This window comes from Rousettus aegyptiacus, unplaced genomic scaffold (genome assembly GCF_014176215.1).
Source record: "Rousettus aegyptiacus isolate mRouAeg1 unplaced genomic scaffold, mRouAeg1.p scaffold_m13_p_2, whole genome shotgun sequence".
In the NCBI taxonomy this organism is placed as follows: Eukaryota; Metazoa; Chordata; class Mammalia; order Chiroptera; family Pteropodidae; genus Rousettus; species Rousettus aegyptiacus.
In genome coordinates, this window is record NW_023416295.1 from 158,290,210 (window position 1) to 158,314,313 (window position 24,104).

Sequence of the window (24,104 nt, forward strand, 5' to 3'; positions counted from 1 at the left end):
GTACCTTGTACGAGGTCTGGCACATAGTAGTTGCTCGGTTAATGTTAAGTGATTGAGCAGATGGATAAAACATAATGAAGTAGACACTGCTCAGACACAAATTACATATATGAAAGTTGACATTACAGAAGTGCTAAACTTAGAAGCAAACAGAAAGTGACCATTTTCGGTTATTGTATTGTGTTCATTTCCTAAGGCCGCCATGACAAATTGCCACAAGACAAGTGGCTTACAACAGAACTGTATTCTCTCATCGTTCTGGGGACCAGATGTCTGAAATCGGTGTGTCAGCAGGGCCCAGGCAGCACCCTTCCTTGCCTCTTCTAGCTTCTGGTGGCAGCTGTCGATCCTTGGTGTTCTTGGCTTGTAGCTGCGTCGCTCCAATCTCCACCTCTGCCCTCACATGGCATCTCCCTGTGGCCTCTGTCTCTACATTTCCCTCTTGTAAGGACACCAAGTCTGTTGGGTCAGGGCCCACCCTAATGGCTTCCTCTTAAATCGATTATATCTGCGAAGACCCTATACCCCCCCCCCCCAAAAAAAAAAAGTCATATTCACGGGTACTGAGAGTTCAGACAACATTTTTTTTTTTTTTGGCAGGGGCGGGGGACGGGGGGCAGACTTCTACCCATAACATGTACATGTATCTCACACACTGCTGGGTGTTCATTTAGATGTTCAGCATCACACACAGAGGGTGAACCTTGGAGATAAAGCTTCGATTGAACAAATCCTAAAGGAAAAACTGCTCCCCACAACAGGGACTGCAAGTAGATTCAGCGGCAGGTATGAAACTAGATTCTACGACAGGCAAGTCACGGTGAGCCCACCACGTGCCAGCTGCCGTGCTGGGTCCCCGGCAGGGGTCGAAACCGAGGTGGAAGGGATGAGAAAGGCCTCGGAGGGATTCACAGTCTTTGAGAATTCACCAGTTCCTGCTCTGGAACGGCACGTGATTTCAGTAAGTGACTCAGATGGGAAGAAAAGCTGACCCCAATGGCTCCAGTCCTGGGGTCAGCAATGGCAGGGATCTGGCCTTGGCCTCTGAGGTTCCTTCTTCCACCTGTGTTTCTGTGGGTTGCCCATTTCACATGCATCAGCGAGGGCCGGAGGGTCAGGGTTTGCAACTGACTGCCAAGGACCTGCCTCCCCAACTTGCAGTGTTCAAAGAGGCTGCTGGGCAGATCCCAGCAGAGTTCCAAGAAAGGAGTGATGCCCAGTCAAGGATGTAGCGTGCTTAATACCCAGGCACGGACTGAGCAGAGGCCCCTTTCCTGCTTGGAAATCTGCAGGTAAAGGGAGGACACCTGTGTGAGTCAATGAGGGACAGAAACCAGAGCTGGCGAGACTTAAATGGGACATTCAGCTCCCGCCTGGACATTTCACAGTCATGCCCTGCCAGGCAGCATTCTCCTCAGTCTTGAACCCTGGGAGATGGGTTTGTTCATTGTAGTGCTGACGATTTGAGTTTGGGGGTAGGGTTTGTTTTTCTCCTTAGGTTTAAACTGAGTCTTCCAAAAGATATTTTACAACCCAGTGTAATAATAGTAAGGGTCTCTCTCTTTCAGAGATTTTGTTTATTAATAAGTTTAACAACTCTTTTTCACTCCTAAACCACATGGGATGGACTTGGTGTTTAAATCTCTCATCTTGGGGATGCTCGGGTGGAGAAGAGAGGGGTCAATGCCCAGAGCATGCCTGCAACTGGCCTTACGGACCCAAGTCTGGGGGGCCTGAGGAACCGCTGGATGCATAGCATGGTTTTAGTTATACATCCGTCTTGAGTTGACATGGCCCCTTTCTTTCGCCTCTGCCTTTTCTTCCATCATTCGGCCATTCCTTGAAGAACATACCCACTCCCCTCGGGTGGCTCAGCAGGTGGTCGGGAGGCAGCTGCACAAAGCAATCGCGGTAGAGCACCGTGTGTGTAAAGTACTAGCTGGCCATGATTCCAGCATCTTCCAGGAGAGATGGGGAGAGAGGAAACGTGAAAAGAAGGCTGTAGAGCTCAAGACATGTGACCCAGATCTGGAGGAATGAGACTGAGTTAACCAGGCTGAAAAAAGGCCGGGAAAGGATATACCGAGAGCCGGAACGGCATGTGCAAAGGGGAGGCTTTTGACTTTTCAACCACAGAGTATTTATTTAGGGCATGAAGTGAGGTTGGCAGAGGGAGTGGAGCATGGAGCTGCTTCTGCAAAAGACTTGGAACTTTATGGCCCGGACAACAGAGAGCTAATAAAGGGCTGTAAGCCAGGAAGTGCCATGCGCAGATTTGCATTTTAGAAATACAAACCTCTGTCTCCTCTTGCTCTTCTTGGCATTGATCTTGTCGCGCTCAGACCCCACAGCCCAGATCTTTGTGGCCAGTTACCACGAATCGGTTTCTCTCTGCGGGCCGAGCTGGCGCTGTCACACCTCCGGCGTCAGGGCCTGCGTCTCCCTCTCCAGAACCGCCTGGGAGTGGAGAAGGAGGATGGGAGAGTCTGCTGTTTGAATACGCAGGACTGATACCTCCCGCCCTTAGCAGCTGAAGCCACAGACTCTCCGGTGGCTGCAGAAGGAGACCTGGAAGCTGACACGATCCCTCATCCTTTTCCTCGAACAGGGCTTTTGTCCTTGTTGTCGTTGGCGGTGAACATTCATCCCAGGGGGAGGCAAAAAGTGTTGCCAGCTCCCTTCTCATCAGGAGATGGAAATGGTGATATGATGAAAAATCCTCCCGTCTCCACAGCAACAGCCCGGCTTATCCTCACCAACGTACCAAACAGTCTTTGTTTAATTGGAAGGGGTTTCGAGGAGAGCAGTCAAGACAGAGTTATTGGCAACACGTTACTGGAAGCAGGATGCATCACCTTGTTAGCTTAATTGGACAATTCATTTTAAATTGGGTGTGCAATCACGACGGGAAAATGTTCGTATTAATAATACATATCTCAGATCGACCCCCCCCCCCCCCCCCCCCACCGTGCCAAGAAGCCTGACCCGGGCAGAATTCTTTAACTCCCCAGAATAAATTTCGTGAAGCTAAAATGACGTATTGTCCATCAGTTTAGTGGAGAGAGAACAAAGTCCAGCAAGCATTTTTATCCAGAACTTTCTAGAATACCTGCGTTGGTTGCAAAATTTCACAGACGACCGACCCATCTATCCTGGACGCCCATTTTGGGGGTGTTTTGTGTATCGAAGGCGCCCTCTGTGCCCCGGCACTGGGTCTGAGTGTTGAGGGTCTGGTATGTTTCATTGGGTATCTTTTCTTTTCCTTTCCTTTCCTTTCCCCTTTCCCCCCTTTCCCCCCTTTCCTTTCCTTTCCTTTCCTTTCCTTTCCTTTCCTTTCCTTTCCTTTCCTTTCCTTTCCTGTCCTGTCCTGTCCTGTCCTGTCCTGTCCTGTCCTGTTAGCAGCTCAGATGGCTCGAAGTACAGCAGATGGCACCTGGGCATCGCCTGGGGGCCGAGGGCATAACCAGGGCCTCTCCGCAAGCTTTTTGGTCCTGGAAGCTGCCCAGAGACCTGTGGCGTAGCCATGGCCTCATGGAGGTCTTCCAGTTGGGCCACATGGCCTGGGGAGACAGCAGCTGGACAAGAGGGCCCGGCCGCAGGGCGGACACTGGATGTCGACTGAGGACGCTTCCTGTCTTGCGCAGGTTCCCACGCCAGCTTCCCCGTGGCACTCACTGTTCCCCCAAACCGGCAGTTGCTAAGAAACACCCAGAGTCTTGGGAGTGCCTTCAGCACTGTGTCGATGAGGCTGCCGTGCTCCGTGCTCCGTGCTCCGTGCTCAGCCGCCAACACGCCGGCGGCCCGGCCAGTGCCACACAGACGTCAGGCTGCGGCCCAGGCCCACGCCGGCTTGCCAGCACGCGCGCTCCTGCTTCCGGGCTTCTGGCTGCTGCAGGGAGAGTGAGGGGTTGTGTCGACAAACTGACAAAACCCCTAACATTCGCATCGTCCCACCCACCACCCGCCCACCGGCCCAGCTGCTCCTCGAGGCGCCTCCTCCCCACCTTCTGCCTGGGCTCCCACAGCCGCTTGGCTCAGCTCCTGCCCCAGGCGTGTGGCACGGGATGGGGAGGCTCAGGCGTATGGAGCATCCGCCTTCAGCCAGGCCTGTGCTGCGGAGATAGTTTTACACTTCATTTTGCATTTAGAGGTGGGAATACTGAGTCTCGGAGAAGTTGACGGATCCAAGACGAAGCCGTTCGTCAGCGGCAGAGCTTTCTTCCTGGGCGTCTTCACCCAGCCCGCGTCCGTGCTCGGGGTTATGAAGCTGAGGATCGCACAGTTACAGAGCCGTGGGCCCGAACTCGAGTCCCATGTTCCTAACGTTGCTGATTATTACCCCAGGGCAGGCCCAGGAAACCAGGCCCCAGCGTTTGCTGGTTGAAATGACAATGGAAAAACTGCTGGCAGTATTCTCTGGGCCAGACGAAAATGTGAGGCGAAGGTTCTGGAAGCCCCAGAATACCCTAAACTTCTGTGTCCAGATGATACTTCCTGAAGAAAACCGGTCCAGAGCGTAGCAGCCCTGTGCCTGCGCACCTCCCAGCTCCCCGCGGCTTCCAGGGGAGGCTCCAAGCTCCCTTCACCATCTCACCATCTGCCCCCACTCCCCCCTCCCCCGCCCTGGCTCCTCTGCCCTGAGCAGCATCTTCAGCGACCTTGTCGACCTTGCCGTTGCCTGGGTGCTCCCTCTGCCTTTCCTGCAGCTCGTCTGCAAATTCCTGTCTGCCCTACCCCCTCCGGCGATGCCCGCGCTGAGTGCCACCTCCTCTACGCCCTTCTCTTGCTGTTGTTGTGCCTGTCGCACTGACTGGGCGCTGGTCTTCTTTGCCGTTCCTTGCCCTGGGGCCTGAGGATGGAGGAGGATGAACGAGCGTGGGGACAAGCAGACATGCTTCTCCGTAGCCCAGAAGGGAGTCTGTCATCTCAGAATGTCTGCCGCTGGAAAGAACCTAACAGACCATCCTGCCCTGCCTGCCCCTCCTTTATTGGCAAGTGAGCATCCGAGAGGGGAGGTGATTTTTCAGGAAAATCGGTGGCTAAGCCAAGGATGGGAACGCACTCCCAGACCACCTGTGGCTCTGAGCGCCCAGCCATCTGCTCCCGCACAGGTGGCCAAAGCTGGAAGGCCGTTTTGGCAACTCCCTGCCTGGCAGGGAAAGCGGAGGAAGACTTGTCCTGGGGCAGCAGTTTTACCTTTGATTTTAACACTCCAGAGGCCTTTAATAAAAATACCCTTGGGGTGTCGAAAGAGAGCCAGGAGGGAGACCAGACTCTGGGTCCAGCGAGCAGCAGGAGCGAGCCCAGAGCGGGTGAAGCGTGTTCCTGGTGTCGAGCCAGCGCCCCGCCCTCCGCCCCCCATCCCAGAGCCCCGCCAGGCCCCTCATCTTCAGCGGCATCAGGCTCTCAAATGTGGAGAGCCAGTCCCCACTGCAGCTTAGCTGTGCCAGGGAAGAAAGAAATCGCAACCCAGACCACAAGGAAACCACCCCCACCCCCTCCCTCGCCCAAGCCAGCCAATTCCGAGACAGAGAGAGCCGGAGCCCTTTCTTGGCAGCGCGCTATTCTTAGCAGCTGGAAGTGGGGTGAGCGTGGGTGTATGTGCGCGTGCGAGAGCGCATGCTCCAAAATTAAACTTTCGGCCCAGGCCTCACCCAAGCCAGTGCCGACGGCAACGTGACAGCAGGGCAGCAGGCCCAGCGCGCAGGGAAGCCTGTGCTCCCCACCCGCTCAGTGGAGACTGTAAGGAGGAGGAGGAGGTTTAAGACTGTAGGCTTCCTGGGGCACACAAACTTGGTGGCTCAAAACAACAGACGTTTGTTCTTTCAAAGCTCCAGAGGCCACAGTCTGCAATCAAGGTGTGGGCAGGACGAAGCTTCCTCCGAAGGCTCTGGAGGCTCCTTCTTGCCTGTTCCAGCTTCTGGTGGCTCCTGGCACTGCTCGGTGTGTCTCCAAGGAGCTGCATCGCTCCAATCCCTGCCTATCTCTACATGGCCTTCTGAGCGTGTCTGTCTGTGTCCTTTCCTCTAAGCACAGAATTTAGTGCCCACCCTAACTCCAGGAGGGCTCCATCCTGACATTCGTAACTGATTCCATGTGCAAAGACCCTGTTTCCAAAAGTGATCGCATTCGGAGGATCTGGGTGCATGTGGATTTGGGGGGTGGGGCACCGTTCCCTCATTACGGAGGGGAAAGGCTGCCCCAGGGAGAGGCAGCTCCAGGTAACAGGTGCAAAGAGCCCTTTCAGAGCCGCTCCGTGTGGCGGCAGGTGCGAGGTGAGCCCGCCCATAGCAAATTCCTAGCAGAGCCCAGTGCTGCCAGCCAAGCTGCTCTCTGCCCCCTCGGGTTCAGAGGCAGGAGTTGAGAGGAGGAGGCGAGGACTGCCACTGCCCACGCCAGCAGCAGTCAGACGCTTCAAGGACAGAGGCTGGATTCACTTCCTTTTCTGCTCCTCAGAGCCTAGCAAGGAGTCTTCCATACGAAAGTGCCTGAAATGTTTGTCGAGAGAATGTTTGCTTGTTACGGAGGAGGGACTGTGAGCATGACTCCTACAGTGAGTACTTGTTCTAACTCTGGAGAGAGGACAGTCAGGTTTTGTGTCAGGAAAGAGTGAGTCAGACCGTGGTCTGGATGGGAACCCAAACGAGCTGCGGAGGAGAGGGTGTTGGCTGGGAAGCCGGTGGCCTGGAGAGTCACCTCTGCTACTGCTAGTTTGGGAACTCAGCTTGGAGCCTGGGGTCCCTCGTTTGTAAAGTGGGTTTCAAAGTGTTGTGAGGCTTACGTGAAATAATGTATAAGTCTTCTGTAAAGTCTATACCCACATAAGGAATTTAGATTATGCGAAGGCAGAATAAAACAAGACGGTGTGATATAATGTGGATGCTGTACAATTACATCATCTCTCGCTAAGCTGAATTCCACCGAGGGAGAGGTCATGTTTTGTGGACCTCTGTGTGTTCTTATTTTAGAAAAAAAACTACCCTGTGAGGTATTTTCATTTCCTTTATAGAAGTGAGCAAACTGAGGCCAGAAGTTCGGGACCTTTCCCAAGGTCATAATAATTCGCGAAGCCGGGATTCGAACCCAGGTCGGTTCACCCAGCACTGGCTCCACTCAGCATCTGGCTCATCCAGGCTCTGGGCCTGCGTCCTTGTGTGGGCGGCTCTGGACAGGACTGTGGACAATCAGAGGAGCCGGACAGTGCTCCCCGTGCTCCCCGTGCTCCCTCCCAGCACTTCTGCTGCCCAGTGGGGGCCAGAACCGGGCCGCGTGTGTGGACATCAGCTTCCGGTTGTTTTTCCGTCACCCTCACCCCTTCGGTGTCACCCGCTGAGAGGTGGGCTTCCAACGGCCAGCCTGCAGTGGTGGGACCTCGTGCAGGGAGGGCGTCCCATCAAAGCAGGCCCCTGCCGGACCTCGTGGGTGGGCAGAGGCAGCTCTATTTGTAGTTAAGGAACAGGCCTCGCAGAAGGCTGGCCTTCCTCACAGCAGCTAAAAATACCCGTTCTGACAAGAACCATGCTTCCTTAGCAGAGAGCAGGTTTTACCGGGCACTCTGCAGTTACCCTGCGATTACTCTGGAATGCAGAGCCCCATGGTTCTGGCGGACGGAGCTGAGCAGCAGCCTCTGAGCCAACAGCAGCTGCTTTCTGGGAGAGGGCGTGGTGTTGGAACAGAAGGGGCTTCGGTCTTGGCTCTGGATAGGGCTGGGTTCAGGCTTCAGCTCCGCCAGTTACAAGCTGCATGATCTTGGTTGGGCTAATAAGCTTTTTGAGCCTGCTGCTTTTTCGTTTTCTTTTTTTTTTAAGTCTTAATTCGACAAGTCATACATATATTAAATACATGTTTTAAAACATGAAAATGCAGATAGGCAAGAGAAAAATACAAATGAATGGTAAACCTACCACCATTCATTCAATTATATTATCTATCTTTTGAGATTAATCTTTTCCTTTTACTATAGTTATTTCATTAAAATGGTGGAAGATCCCATGCACGTTGCATTTTAAAAAATCTAATGTATGTTTAAAGACATGGGGAAATATTAACAGTGTTTTATCCTCTAAAATAGCTGTGTGGTATTCAGTTGGATGGCCTTCCCAGTGGTATAGGAAATTGGGTATAACCTCACTTCCAATCAAGAGCCTGAACTTCATCTTTAAAATGGGATCACGGTGCCCGTGTCGCAAGGTAGCCGTGCACATAAAGCACGTGGCAGGCCCTCGCAAATGCTTCCTCCCTTTGCCCTTTCCGGCCACTGGTTGCTTTCACGTAGGGTATCTACCACAGCAAGATGAATGTCCCCGAAATAAACCCATCCCACTTCTCCCGCCTCAGGCTCTCGGTGGCAGACACTTGGGGCCAGCAGCCTACGTGGCCTCCCCGAGCTGAGGCCTGCCACAGCAGACGCCACGGAGCTGGGCTGCCCCCTCCGGTCTGGGGAGGCGTTCCCTGCTCTGAGAGGCATCGGAGAACAGTGATCAGCTGGGTGTCTGGTTAGTGTCTGCCCCACTTGTCAGGCCGAACGTGGGCGTCTCTGCTGAAGCTGCCATGGCCTATAAGAGGGACACGTGGATTCCACAATTGTTCCCATCTGCTGCCCCCATCCCAGGCTGCACACCCCGCCCCCGCCCCGCCCCACCGCCCTGAATTAATTGGAATATGTGAGCTTTTCTTCACAGTGGATGTCAAGTGCTGGACACGCTAGGCATGACGTACTATAAGCCTTGCATCTATTTCTTATCTGAACCCAACTAAATGAAACATCATGTTCCCCCTGCTTGGTCGAGATATGCAAACCAGATGCAATTCTGTCTGCTGCGGACCCATCTCACCACCCAGAACTGTGGAGAAAGCGGGAGGGACACGCACAGCCTTCTGAGAGGTTTAAGTCGACTTAGTTGTCATTGGAGCCCAGAGAGAGTTTTTGCTTTGTTTTGTCCTTGCTTAAATGGGAGTGTGGGAAATGATAATACTAGGAGCTAGTGTGTATTGTGGGCTTATGTGTGGCTGTCTCGGGCGTCCGGCTCTAAACTTTATGTGGATTATCTCATTCAGTCCCGTGAGGGGGTTGGTAGGCCAGTCTCCATTCTGCAGATGAGGAGACTGAGGCACATGGGTCATGAGAGCTGGCGTGACATTGGAACTCAGGCAGTGACTCTGGAACGCTATTCCTGGTGGCGGCTCTTGTGACAGAGCCAAGTGTGTATTCATGGAAGGAGCCACTGCTCTGTCCTCTGTATCCAACTGTAGGGGCTGGGTTAAGAAAAAGCTGGGCTGTTTGTAGGAAGAATTTTTTACATAAACCTTCCTGCTTGCTTAGTGAGCTGCTGGCCTCAGTCCGTTTTGAGAACAAGATGGGAAAGTTGCAAAATCAGGGCAGGAGTCCTGCAGTTTCTGGGAGCTCCCAACTGGTAGAGAATTAAAGAGGGGGAGGCTGTAGCCATACTGATGGGACCACTGTTGGTCTAGCTCCTCCTGGGCCAGGAGCAGGCCTGGGGGAAGGGGAGCACTGGTGAGAAATGAAAGCGAGGAATGGGAAGTATGAGCACAGGAAAGCCCCATGTGTGACCTTGGATCGAAATCAGGGGTCCAGGCCAGAGCCGACGCACACAGCAGATATTTGCCTAGTACAAGGATAAGTGAAATTACAGTTTTTTAAGCTCTTGCAGGAGGCATGAGGTTGTGGGTTTCTATATATGCCCCCAGTGTCTGTCTCGGGATTTTCACTTAAAAATGCCAGCAAAAAAGCTCTTGCAGGTGTATGAACGGGACGCAGTCACATGGAGCTTTAACCAGGCTGGGGATCAGCCACGGAAAATGTGTCCCTCGTGGGGCGAAGCCACTGGCTTCCTAATTAGGTTACTGGTTTCGTTCAACAAACATGTAGTTAACTTAATATTATCCTTAATAACATCAAAATTAAGAAGTTCAATAAAACAAGCATCTTTCACTACCTAGCACGGTATATAGTTTTTTAAAAAATCAATACTTAGTAGACATTTCTAATTTATCCGCTACATGGGATTATTGAACCAGGCTCCTTCTTCCTGTTCGGTGTGAGGAAAAGGCAGAGTTGAGTGTGTGGACGTGGACTTAAACATACCCACTGGACGCACCTGTTTGTATAAGCCAGCCTGGAACCCGGCAGGGCAGCAGACGGCACTGAGGGGACTGGAACGTCACCTGCTCTCGCTGTTTTCTGTCCCAGAAGGGTGACATAACTGAGGGAGACTCTCACGGGACCCTTCGGTTGCCAGAGGTAGCTGGTGAGTCGGGAAGGGTTCCTCCGCACAAGTTGGCCGTAGTCCTGCCCCACATGGATGGCGTCACCTTTAGGCTTCTGCATCCTCAAAACACCGGCTTGGGAAGTAGGGGTGGGGGCAGGGAGAGTTTTGGGACCTAAGCGTCCGCCTTCGCCCAGAACTGCCACTTGGGGGTGTGTAGGTGAACGTTGCTCGCCTCCGTAGGCCCTGTCCCTGCTGCCTGTTAACCTCACACGGAATCCCGGGCCAGTGGTCCACACCAGTTGTGAATACAGATTTAATGGGAAATTGTGACCAAAGAGGCTGGTCCTGTGCGTGTGTGAAGGGAAGCAGATGTGCGCAACTGTTGCTCTAAAACCACACTGGAGAGAGTCACTTAGCTCAGCCAAACGCAGACAGCAGTTGTCAGGTTACCAGGCAACTGTAAGCAACACATACTTGTGGGTCTGGGAGGAAAGGGTGAGAAAAACTGACTTTTTCTAAATAACCTCATCACTTTTCATAATAAGAGCCCATCCCCAAGTGCTCGAATGTCCTGGGCTATCTCGGCCTGAGTCTTGTCTCACCTTCCGTCATGGCCAAGTGCTCTGGGGTCAGACTGCCCAAAATACTGGCGTGTGACCAGGTAATTGACACTCTCTGAACCTCGGTTTGCCCATCTCTGAAGTGGGGATAATAATAATGGTTCCAGTCTCTCAGAGGATTAAATGAGTCAGGGTGGTCACGTTTTTAGTACACAGAATCCGCGCTCAGCAAATACTACCTAGCATCATCACCCTGTACCGTGAGTTTTCCGGCCAGCCCCTCATGGGGCAAACTCTTGAAACAAAACCTCTCTTCAGAGACCACGAAGAGATTGTCAAACGCACATGCCACAGATGCTCTGCCGGTGTCTACCCTGGAAGTGAAGGAAGAAGGGGTTCTCACTTTGGCTGACACTGGAGGCACTCACCTCCTCCGAGTCCACATACCTATCTAGGTCTCCAGCTGTGGACATCCTGGTGGGGGCTTTCCTTACCTGGTCCGCTCCCATGAACAGATGTTGGGCACAGAGTCGGGCTCTCAAATACCGGGGTTGGAGCTGGGCTGCATCTGTCTGATCTTCCTTCCTTCCCTCTTCCCACTCATTTCCCTTCCCAGCCTCCTGTCCTTGCAGGGGTTTCAAACTGTCCAGGTAGCCAGATCTAACGTATCTTTCTCGTTGGTTCTTTCCAAAGGCTGTTTTTCCTCCTTTGGGTCAGCTCCATAAACTGTCCCCATCCCTGTCACTGTGCAGCTCTTCTCTAAAAAGCTCTCTTGATGTCCTAATGGCTCACCTCATGGAAGCAGCAGCTACTGACGGGGCCCTTCTTGTGATGGCCGAGTTCAGTGCCCTTCGAGGCATGTCCTTTTTGTATACTCAGAGTAGGGTTTAGCATGTTATGGCAGTCACCGGGCAGCCATAGAAAGTTCCCACCATCTTCCCTTTAAACATGTACAATTCTTAAGATTCCTCATGTTCATGAGGGCATTATGCTAAGTGAAATAAGTCAGGAAAAGACAAATACTATATGGTATCGCTTACATGTGGAATCTAAAAAAACTGAACACATAGCAATGGAGTTCATCCATGGCTTCCATGGGCTTGGGGGTGGGGGAAATGGGGAGATGTGCTCAAAGGACACAAACTTCCAGCTATAAGACGAATAAGTTCTGAGACTTAATGTGCAGCCGGGTGACTGCAGTTAACAATACGATATTATATACTTGAAAGTTGCTAAGACAGGAGATCTTAAATGTGGTCACCGCAATATCAAAATGGTAATTATGTGAGGTGAAGGATATATTAACTAACCTTATTGTGGTAAACATTTCTCAGTATAGATGCGTATCAAATTATCACATTGTATGCCTTAAACTTACACAATGTTATATGTCAGTTTATATCTCAATAGAGCTGGGGTAAAAGATTTCTCATTTTTTTTTAACAGTTTTATTGAAGTATAACTCACATACCATCTAGTTCACCCAGGTATTTAAGGTATACAATTTAGCGGCTTCGAGTATATTTAGTTATGCATCCATCAACACAATATTAAACATTTTCACTACTCTCTTAAAAAATTTCTGTTTTAGGTGGCATCCCTCAGTTCCTCCATTCCACCCCCAAATCCTAGGAAATGACTAATCTACCTTTTGTCTCTGCAGATTTGTCTATTCTGGATATTTTATATAAATGGAATTAATCATAAAAAATGTGGCCTTTTGTGCCTGACTTCTTTCATTTGACATACCATATTCAAGGTACATCCATGTAGCAATGTGTCGGAACTTCATTCCTTTTTATGCCTAGACAATATTCTGTTGTTTATCCTACGTTTTGTTTATCCTTTGTCAGCTGACAGTCATGGGGGTTGTTCTTTATATTCTTTTTGATACATCGAGTCCCAGCTCTCTCCCCAAGATTGCTTACTATTCCCAACCTTTTTTTGAGGAGAGGCATTTTTATCATTTTTATCACAGCCCTTAATTACTTCTTGGTTTGCTTATGAATGTAATCCCTGCTCATACATTATGTTATGAAGACCATTAACAAAATTAAAGGTCGGTTCTTTTTTTGGCAAAAAAAAAAAAGTTTACAAGGCCCACCAGAAGAAATGATTCAGACCATACAGTTTCTTTTCTCTTCTGGGTAATCATTTAGGCTCTCCTAAGTCACTCAGTTTACATGCGTGTTCAACTGACTGAGGATAAAATAGTTTTCCCCCAGGGAGAAAAATATTATGAGAGAAGAACAAAAATACCTTAGAATTTTAGCAGAGGAACACACCAGGCAAGGATGCTTTCTTGTTACCCAGAACCAACCCTGGATCAGATGGCACCAGTGACCCCCTCATGCAACTCTTTCTTGCTCCGAGCTGATTTCTCCCAGGCATGTTGTCTACCCAGGCCAGTCAGGCCCGGGTGGAACTTGTTTTCCCAACTTTCTCTGAAGGTTTGTAAGTGGTTTTCAGTTTCGCTAGTGTTGAGTGTAGAATGAGGTCAGACGGAGTAAGTGGGATGGATGATGGGTTAAATTGCAGACCTGGGTGCCAGGATCCCGCCGGAACGAATTGTTCAGCTTTGACTCTAACAGGCGGGTAAGTGAGCCTCGGTGTGCAGTGCTGAGTGAAGTTGTGCCAGGATTTGCATTATTGGGATTGCCGCTGCTGAATGGGGGACCTCGTGTGTCCCTCCCTTAGATGCCTGCCCTGAGCAATCGCTCCCCCCATATCTCAGTGGCTTAGTAAATATGCTCTTCCCTCCTGACTGCTAGATAAATTCTCTTCTGGGATTTGCCGATCCATTTAAGGACAAAGACAAGTTAGCATGCCGAAATGTAACAAGGGGGAAGGCAAAAACATGGACACCAAACTATGACCACAAAAGGAACATCAAGATTTAATTAAATATCATCTCTCTTTTACCTTTGAAAGTTGCTAACAGAGTAAATCTTAAAAGTTCTTATCACAAGGATAAAAAAATTTATAACTGCGTGTGGTGGTGGATGTTAACTAGGCTTATTGTGATGGTCATTTTGCAATCTATGCAAATATCACATCATGTTGTACACTTGTACACTTGAAACAAATCATCATGTTGTAACATTTCTGTAATGCTTCCCAGCTTACGGAATGTTACATGCCAGTGATATCTCAGGCTTAAAAAATTTCATCTGTACTCAGGGGTTCTTTGATTCTCTTCCTCCAAATCTGTGTGGAAATGTGAAGCAGCTTAGGCTTTAGAATGAATAGATCTTGGTTCTTGGGCAAATTACTCCCCACCTCTCACCTTCTATCAGAAGAATGATGTACCTTCAACCTCGCAAGAGGGTCAGTGTGAGGTCAGACGAGAGCGTGTGTCCAACACCTGGCACTGAGTAGGCGCTCAGTAGGACATCCTTCTGCAGCTCTTCTCCTCCAATACGTTTTTAAACCCTCAACCATACTCAAGTATTAGGAGGAACAGTTTGTGAGGAACAGTGAGTCTTTTTCCCACAGGATGGTGCTGCGGGCTCCCTGTGCTTGAGGGAGACCGTCTCAGACTCCCTCGAGCACCTGGGACCCCTCACGCGTTTGATAGATATTTGCCAACGTTCCGGTTTCATACACCTCCGGAACAGCACAGCCCTGAATACGAAGTCCATTTGCAGAGAGGACTGGTTTCCAGGCTGAGGACTGGAGCCATAACCTGCGGAGTCAGAAGTAGACACTACTAGCAACTTAAAATGCTGGGTGTGTGCCACAAATGTCCACGTAGACATTTTGCCTTTTCTCCAGTGGCCTTGTTGGCAGAAAATTGGAAAAAAAAAAAAAAAAAAAAGACAAGGACAATGGCTACATGATTTAAGAAAACATCGTGGTGTTTGGTGATAACAACTTATGTTTCTGTAATGCTCCCCAGCTTACGGAATGCGTTCCCATTGTTATTTCACTGAATCCTCATAAGTCCCAGAGCGAAGTTGGACAATACTGTACATTACGGTTAAGGAAGTGCTGTCTTGTACCAACTACCTACCGTGTGGCTGTGTGGGCTATTTAATCACACAAAGCTTGCTCTCCTAAGTTTTAAAGTGGGAGTTTAAGAATACCTTCCTCTTAAGATCGCTGTACAGAATATATGAGATAATACATGAACAATGCCAGCTGCATGGTAAGTGCTTCATAAATGGCAACTGTTACGACATTATCAGGTATAATAATCCTCACCTCGCAGATGAGGAAACTCAAAATGACAGCGTACCGAAGATCACACCATTAGTAATTGGCAGAACTGGAATGCAGATATAATTCTGCCTCCAACTTTAGTCCTCGTTCTACTGCACTTTAGCCAAAATGTGTAAATCAGGAATATCGTGGTGCTTCTGGCAGCAAAATCCCCCATCCTCGCGGAGCTCCTCCTCGGCTTCTCTGGTGTACTGACTGACCTTTTCGCTCTCTCCTTCTGTATTATTCACAGAACATCATCAAGAAGGTGATCGGGCAGAAGTTTGTGTACAAGTTTGTCTCCTTCCCGGAGATACTGAAAATGGACCCTCACGCGGTGGAGATCAGCCGGGAGAGCCTTTTGCTGCAGGACAGCGACTGCAAGGCGCCTCCCGAGGGCCGTGAGGCCCACAGGCACGGCTTGTCGGCCCTCAAGAGCACGAGCCGCAACGAGTACATCCACTCGGGCCTGTACTCGTCGTTCACCATCAATTCCCTGCAGAACCCACCGGAATCCTTCAAGGCCATCAAGACGGAGAAGCTGGAGGATCCGCCGGAAGACAGCCCTCCTGTGGAAGAGGTCAGGACTGTCATCAGGTTTGTGACCAACAAAAGCGACAAGCACATCAGCAGGCCTGTGGTGTCCCTGCCCTCCACGTCGGAGGCCTTCCTGGCCTCGTCCGTCTCAGCCAAGATCTCCTCTTTGATGCTGCCCAGCGCCGCCAGCATTTCGTCCCCATCGCCCTCCTCCTCTCGCTCCCCGTCCCTGTCCCCTAATTCACCCCTCCCTTCTGAACACAGAAGCCTCTTCCTGGAGGCCGCCTGCCATGACTCGGATTCTCTGGAGCCCTTGAACCTGTCATCGGGCTCCAAGACCAGGTCTCCATCTCTTCCCCCCAAGGCCAAAAAGCCCAAAGGCTTGGAAATCTCCGCGCCCCCGCTGGTGCTCTCCGGCACCGACATTGGCTCCATCGCCCTCAACAGCCCCGCCCTTCCCTCAGGATCCCTCACCCCAGCCTTCTTCACTGCACAGGTAAGAGCCACACCCATTCTCAGGGGGTTAGCAGAAAGGAGGAAAGAGCAGCCAGGGCACCTTCCTTCTGCCCGGTGACAGATAATCCTAGGTCCCGTGTACCAAAGTCTGAATGTGAGTGTGACGGGAAGTTACTTCCCCTGCCCCAGACCAAGAGGTCCATGAGAGAAAAGGTAGGATATTGGGGACAGAGGGATTCTTCATTGGTTTCTTGCTTTTAAGTGGCCTAAAGTGATCGTAAGACAGAACATGCGCACTGGCCCTCAAAGCAGATCCAGTGATTTCCTAGGGAGAGTTGAGTGGGCCAAGTGACATTTCAGAAGGCATGTGGGCTTTCTGAAATTTTTATGGCAGAGTCATCTCTGGTGGGGAACTCGATGACAAGAAAATTGATGTTACCTGACAAAGCCATTGCGATTGTCAATGTGGAGCTGTATTGTCCGGTAGTCCCTAACAATAATAAGGATGATAAGGGCCATGCCAAACCGTGAGAAAGATTCTTCAGTACAAGCAGTGCTACTGTGAGAAAACCCAGGTTCACGTCAGGAGGGAGGGGAAAGCAAACTTGCGGAGTAAGAAAGTCTTTGGTATAATTAACTCCAATGAGAAGGCACCTTTTTCTCAAAATACAACATTCAGATGCTCTTTCTTGTCCAGCTGGCACTTGCAGGGCGGAGGCAAAGCACGTGCCCGATACGCCCTGCCTCTGCTTCTGCTGGAAAACTGGATGCATTTTGGTGGCAGGGGTAAGCTCATTCATTGGCTTTGGGGTCACAGGCTTGGATTGAGTTCCTGGCGACGCTGCTCGGTAGAATGGTGACGGGGCACTCACTCTCTGAGCCCGTATCCGCATCTGTGAAATGGATTAATTGTGAGGAATCAATGGGAGGAAGGCCGTGGGAAGAGAGCTAGCTGCAGGTGGTGTTACTGTAGGAGCCCTCTCCATCTCCTGCCTCCGTACTCATCGCCACCGATGTCCTTGCTGTCGGCATCGTCAGCAGCAGCAGCAGCAGCAGCAGCAGCAGCAGCAGCAGATTTTGAGCTTTTCATGTGTGCCAGGCACGGTTCTAAGCTCTTTGCATGCCGTGTTGCCTCAGTTATTTTTCAGCTCCACGAAGTACAGACTGTTGTGGTCCCATTTTTCCAGCTGAGGTGGATGAGGCACAGTAAAGTAGTTCATCCAAGGTCACGCCGCTGAGAAGTGGTAGAAGCGAATCTGAACCCAGTGAAGTCCGCTCCAGAATCCACGTTTCTTAAGTAAAATGTTCTTGGCATTCATTCCCGCTGGGAAAACACCCAGTTGTCTCTGGTCATGCTAGTCCCTGGCGTCTGCAAAGCAATCGAAAGCAACTCTTGGCCGTTTTCCTCTCCATGGCTTCTCCCGAACTGATGGCCCAGGTATTTCGTGTCAGCTGAAGCTTGTGAGCTCTAGTGGTAATGAGGCGGCCGCCGTGGAGGGGAGAGCTGAGGGCTCCGTTACTGGGCTGAATGAGCATGTGTGCTCTTAAATCGGGCCTTTCTAACCAAGCCAAACTGTCCCGTGACTGAGGACTGCTGTGTAAATACTCAGAAACAGCAGGTCCTGAAGCAGCTCAGAGAAGTTATGTGAGCACTGGGGCCGGGGTGGTGGGCAGCCTGAGGATCCCCTCCGGGCCTCCTCTGTGTTTACAACTCTGATTTCAGTATCTGCTTTCTCTGGGAGCCGGTATCACCGTCTCCGAGCGGAGTGGGGCAGTTCCATCCCTGTATCGCACTGGAGGAGATGGGCTCAGGCTGGCCCTGTGGGTCAGGACCCGGGCACAGTGAATTTAGGGTGGCTCCGCTCAGTGGGACTGAGGACGGCGTGGCTGGGCTGAGAGGAGGGACCTTGGATGGTGGTGGGGGCAGGGGTGTGTATGAAGAAAGCACACGAGGTAACAGGTTCAAAGGAGACGAGGCCTGCCTCTTGGGAGATGGCAGAATCTCAAGATTTGTGATTCCGTCACCTGCGAGCAGTGTCAGCTCTGCACCTGGCGTGCCTGTGGGTGGCCGAGGGTGGCTGACTGGCAGGGAGAGAAGCTATGAGAAACCAGAGAAATGGCAGGCCTCAGGCACTCGGGGTGCTCACCCAGATGGTCTCTCTGAAGCTGAAGATCACACAGGACTGTCCTGTGGTTTTACCTTGCCTTGACAGGCCTCAAGCCTTTTATTTAGGATTCAGGGTAGGCCTGGAGTCAAAAGAGGATTTGGTTTCTCACAGATTCTGGCCCCCCAAGAACTGCTTTGTCTGCCCCCAAAACTCACTCACTCATGTGTCTCCCTCCAGTGGTCAGAAACAGAGTCGGCTGTCTGAGGAGCCTGCCATATTACTGAAGGCCACTGGCCTCAGCCTGAGGGATGAACCCACTTTCCTGAAATCGCCCCCAGGGGACAGAAGTGAGACTTCCCTTTGCTTCTGGGTCAGTTCTGGGGGTTTCCTCTCTCTCTGAAGGGGGCTTGGGGCTTTCCTCCCACAGGAAGCCCTGACGTCTCACCCCTGCAGCTCATTGGTTTCGCTACTTCTTAGCACTTTGTGTCACAGAAACTCTTTTTTTTCTTCTGTGGTGTGTGCTGTGTGCAGCGCAACACTGCACGTAAACGTTTGGTTACCTATGGGAACCTCCTATGAACGTTTCTTGACGGTTGGCCTTAGAAGAGAGGAAAGTTGTGCTGTAATAACTTGATGAAATTCCCAAGAATTTTAATCTATTCCAATAACTCTTTATTTATTTATCTTTCACTTTTTTATTCTAAGAATAATTCTCGGTTATTTTCATCTAGAAACATGGCATAAACAAGGATAGGATTAAGAGTCTTGGTGTGACCAGGGTCTTGTGGTTACCGTGCCCTTTGGGGACCTTATTAAACCACACACCTCGCATCAGCCCAAATCCAGATTTCAGATTTCATCTCTAACATGATGTGCATGAGAAATCATCAGCCACTCACCCAGCACCGTAACCTCCACTCCCACCACCAAGCCTCTGCTGCACCTGTGCAGAATGCAGCCGAGATGACTCGTTTATGAGTTTTTAATAAACCACGATTCCTAATGGAGACAGCGTGCACTATGAGGAACTGAAAAATGGGAATGCAAAAGCCAGCTGGGTAACAAGGAGTGATACAGTTGGTGCTCGGCTGCCAAGGTCACATTGGACCGTTGCTAAAAAACCAAGGATGTTATCTCTGATGGCATGAGCTGCAGAAATGGAGACGGGGCCGGAGCCAGGATGTGAGACTCTCCTGGTTCCCAGCCAGGCACCATGGAAGCCTGAACGGTGCCAGCTGGAACGTCTGATCCTGTATCTTCTGCACCTTGTATCATGTCTCTCTTCCTTCCATTTGCCTCTTCCATTGACTCTCTCCCTCATCTAACGATGTACAATCGGTTCAGGCTCGGAGGCCGGCGCGTGGCATTTCCCTTCACTTAGGCCAAGGCCTCTGTTAATCTCACGTGTGATGTTTAAGACGCTCAGCTCAGATACGTGCAGGCCGCAGGGCGTGAGCTCACCATCGGAGTCTGAGCATGCGTGGCCCCGGCTGCTTCATTATTAGCAGCAGCCTTGGATTAGCACTAACTGAGCAGAGACAGCTTGCTGAGGACAGATGCTAAAACCTCCTTCCTGCATTTACTATTTACTGGTGGGTGTAACAACTTTGAGCAAAAACCGCATGGTGGGAATTTAGAGTGAAACGGGTGCGTGTGCTGAGCAGTCAGGGCTCACTGCGCCCTGTCCCGCCTCCGGGGTGGTTTCTCATCGTATGGTCCCTTTTGCCATTATCCCAGAAGGAAAAAAAGTTTGTTTTTCCTTCATCCCACTCTAACACTTCTCCTGCTCAGCCTGGTGGGGAAGCAGGTGTCCTTTTAGGAGCGCTTTGCAGTGGGAGATGTCACTGGTAGACAGGTCGTGAGTGACCTGACACTCCCACTGAAGTTTCCTGCTTCCTCCAGCTCAGGCCGCCGGGGGTGAACAAACCATAGCAGTGCCCCCCGCCCCCCCTGCCCCGGGGGCCTATCCTGTGGCCATCCTCCCCACTCCTGCCCTTATTTTTTCTCCTGCCACTTACTGTACCTATCGTGGACCCTGTGGAATTCTCCATTTTTGTCCCCCTTAAGATCAGAACCTTCAGTACTACACCAACTACTGGATGATTCTACTTCTTTTTTTAAAGTCCCATAAAACCATGTTTCTTATTCGAATTCAGACAACTCTAGGAGTTTCCAGGAATGCACTGACACCTTTATTTGTGGATTTTTTTTTTTTTTTTTTTTTGCCGCAAAGTGGCCTTCACATGAATTCTCTTGGCATCTGTGAGAGATTTAGAGATGTTTGTTGGGACAACAAACTTAAATGGACATCCTGATTTTCTCTCCTTTATTTTCAGAAGCCCTAATGACCTATCAGTTATTTCAAATCCCCAAATCAAGGAATCTACAAATACTTCTTGGTGTGAAGCTCACATGTATCCTTTCTATTCAGTCAACTAAGGAATGGCTACTATTTGTTAATCCATTTGGGAAATAATTATAGAACACCTCCCATTCGCTGGGCTCCTGGGGATACAGACATAAGCAAGATCACCACAGTTCCTGCTCTCGTGAGCTACGGCGACCTGTCCAGTAGGTAAAGAATAAGGGGCGATGTATAATTCAGGGTGGTGTGAAATTACAGAGGACCCTACAAACTGGCACCAGGGGCCAGGGCTCCTATGAGAATCTGATGCCTGATGAGCGGAGGTGGTGATGTTAGCACTGGGGAGAGGCTGCACATACAGATGAGGCTGTGCTTGCCCTTCCAGCTGTGCAGGCTAACAGGCCACAGCCGGGGGGTTGGGAACCCCTGATATAGGGAATTTAGGGGGCATCTGAAATCAGATTATAGGGGAACCTAGAACTGTGGCTAAGGAGGTTGTATTTTTTTTTTTTTTTCCTTTCTGAAAGAACTTCTGGTGAATGTAATGTCTACAGAGATTGATTTGGTGGTGGAGCTCAGAATAGATTGGGAGAGAAGCCAGAGGCAGGTGGACTGCTTTAGGTGGCTATTGCCACATGCCATCTGTCAGGTAATGGGGCTTGGATGCATCAGGAAGAGAAATAAAGGGATAAATAAAAGTCAGTTCAGAGGCTATGGTGAGGGGAAGGCATTTTGCATCACGGTAACTGGGATGCTGGGTTGTATCTTTTCCCTGGCACCCGACATATACTGTGTACTCAGTATTTGTTGAGTGGATAGATAAATGGCAGTACTATTGACAGCAATGGAGGAGTCATAAGAAACACTGGATTTAGAAAGAAGGTGGTAAATTCAAGTTCGAACATGTGGGGCATTCCACGTGGAGATGTCCAACAGGTGAGGGCATACGTCTAGTTACGATCGCTTGAGCTCATCAGGTGTTTGGTAGCTGCGTCCTACAGGAGGAATAAAGATGAGCAGGATATCTAAAAGGCTGTATTGGTAGTATAATAAAAATATGCTAATTAGCATATATGAGGCAGAACATGCTAAGAAAAAAGGTGATTATAAAGTGTTATAAGGATTCAGAAAAAAAGAGAATGTCATCTGACTGAGGGGAGAGCAGGAAAGTCTCCTCTGAAGTGGTGGCATTTTGATGGGCAGAGGGAGGCAAGGGGTAGGGAGGAGGAGGAGGTCAGAAGGCATAATCTGGGTGGAGGACTAGGAACAAAAGGCACTCAGGTGCGGCCTGTTTGGACATCAGCTCACCAGGTTTAGCTCAGATGTTTGAGTTTTATAGGAGATTCGCTATTAAGTGGGAGAGCTGAGCAGAGAGGATGAAAATGAAAGCCTGGTAGGGTTTTTCCCCCCTTGGAAATGAATGCCCACTGCCCTTGGGTCTTCGGGCATCTCCTCCCCAAGCAGCTGATGGGATTAGGAACTCTGCCATTCAGAAGAGCCCAAGGAAGAGGAAGCATGCATTTTGTTTGTGGCTTCTTAAGCCCCGAGTCATCAGGCTTAGCTTTCCCTACCTGACTTCAGGAGCTTGTGGAGAGAGGCTCTGAAAGCTCACACTGTACTTGAGATAAGCCAGGGAAGGCTTTATAGGAACCTTCCTTAAAAGAGCAACCAAATAGTTTTTTCTTTAAGGCCACAGATCTTTAGGGAGATCGGGGATGGGAGGGAGAGGAGTGAATTAAGTCATTTCATAATATTTATTTGCATAAATTATAGGTGATATTTCAAACATTAAGCATGAGAAATACAGAATGCTACTATATTCTCAATATGCCCTGTATCCCTCAGAAAAACATATGTGCAAACACCTCAAATCCAGACATGGGTATAAATTTTAGACTATGAAAATATAAATGCTATACTTTGTATTTGTTCAAAGGATTAAAAAAGAATAAGCATACATGTATGGCCGTGGATGAAAGATAGCTATGTTTTGTAGTTTAGAAGACTCATTGTCTCTATAGCTTTGAGACCTTCTTTGGTGGGTATAAACGAGGAGGCTCTGAACACGCTGGTTATTAAATGTTAATGTGGCGTACTGTGGGTGGAACCTGGCTCGAGTAATATGCAAATATTAGTTCTCAGATCACCTGAGGCTGTGGACTTGAGCCTAACAGGGTGGAGAAGAGCCTTAAAGTACCAGCTGATGAAACCGGCTTGGCCATTTCAGAACATCAAGTACTTTTCTATCCAGTGGTCCCCAACCTTTTTGGCACCAGACACCGGTGCTCCCATGAGAGTCCAATGCCTGATGATCTGAGGTGGAGCTGCGGGCGGTGAGGCTAGCGCTGGGGAGCGGCTGCAAACACAGGCGAAGTTTCGCTGGCTCACCCACCACTCACCTCCAGCTGTGCGTGCCCTAGTTCCTCACGGGCTACGGGCCAGTACCGGTCTGTAGCTCGGGGATTGGGGACCCCTGCTGTACAGTTGAGAGTTTCTCCCATGAATAGGTGAAGTACATTAAGTGTGTCAGGTAGACCTTTAATTAATTCATAACAGTCTTTAACACTTGTTGAGCATGTGCTATGTGTCAGGCACATATTGAGAGCTTTACATAGGTCATCTTATTTAATCTTCCCAACAATCCTGTATGTAGGTATTTTTTCTCCCCACTTTAACAAGCAGGAAACTGAGGTGTGGAGCAGATACCTAGCTAAGCGGTGGTTCCGAGGCTGGATCCCTGGTAGAGCCCGGGCTGCACCGGGAAGTCCTGACCATTAAGCCAGATGGCCTGGCACACCGGTGAAATTACCTTGGATTAGAACAAATGGAAAGTTAAAAATTAATCCCAAACATGTTGTTTATCCTACTAACCTCAGTCATTCAATATGTAGGAAGTGCTGTGGAACCAGACTCAAATAATTTGGTATAAATTAGTTTACCTTTCAGCACCTTCAGAGCTTGAGAACCTTAGGGTGTTTGTCTCCATTCCACTGAGCAGAGCAGACCTTTCCAGCTTCGGTTTGAGCCAAATGCTCTCGATAATTAACAAAGCTGCTTAGGCCAGTTCTAGAAAAAAATAACCCCGTAGCATCCAGCATGATGCAATCTGAAATGCTGGAGCCTCTGCCATGGTTCTTCTGAAATAACGCACCTACCTACTGACATCACCAAACCATCGAGGGGCTCCTTCTAGTCGCCAGAGGTGCAGAACCACCCTGGGCCAGGGAGTTTGCCTCCACCGAGGATACAAGCCATGCAAGCTTACCAGCTGGGGAGGGTTGTTTCTCCTGCCCTCTAGCTGGCTTACAGGCCAGAACTCCTGCTGAGTGTGTGCAAGCAAATGCGGTCCTTGGCACTCTCCTGGGAAACCCAGCGTTTTGGCTTTACACCCAAACTGACAAGAAAGGATTTTTTTTTTTTTTTTTTTCCCTTTCAAACCATTGCCAGGGAGATGAATTCGCATCAGCCCCACATCCGGAGTGAAATCTGGAAAACCCAGTTCAGAGCTTTTGAAGAAGCTGCTACAGGGTTATTTTAGCAGCAAATCCTAAAGAGCCATTGATAGGGAAAATGAAGCTTGGGAGGCCCTTTTAAATATGTGTTTGTAACCCAAGTAGTGGATGTCCGCTAAAGAAAACTAAGGAAATAT

At 50.0% G+C, this 24,104-nt stretch overlaps 2 protein-coding genes and 1 long non-coding RNA gene across 5 annotated transcripts in view; 2 read left to right on the forward strand and 1 right to left on the reverse strand.

Moving 5' to 3' along the window:
• The window catches only part of ELK3 (ETS transcription factor ELK3), a 65,453-nt gene that overhangs the window by 29,919 nt on the left and 11,430 nt on the right, over nucleotides 1–24,104 (forward strand). For 2 of the 3 annotated variants that reach the window (XM_016159393.2, XM_036237266.1), the window contains exon 3: nucleotides 15,243–16,022. The exons of the other annotated variant lie outside the window; for it this stretch is intronic. In XM_016159393.2, the coding sequence (XP_016014879.2) occupies nucleotides 15,243–16,022 (780 nt within the window). The remainder of the gene's footprint in view (nucleotides 1–15,242; nucleotides 16,023–24,104) is intronic. 3 annotated transcript variants of the gene reach the window in all.
• On the forward strand, nucleotides 16,029–23,207 carry LOC118613734. The gene is made up of 2 exons (XR_004955767.1): nucleotides 16,029–19,682; nucleotides 20,427–23,207. It is a non-coding gene; the product is annotated as an uncharacterized LOC118613734 (long non-coding RNA).
• The window catches only part of CDK17 (cyclin dependent kinase 17), a 97,635-nt gene continuing 93,824 nt past the window's right edge, over nucleotides 20,294–24,104 (reverse strand). Inside the window, exon 18 of the mRNA XM_036237265.1 lies at nucleotides 20,294–23,264. The gene's annotated coding sequence lies outside the window, so the exon portion shown is untranslated. The remainder of the gene's footprint in view (nucleotides 23,265–24,104) is intronic.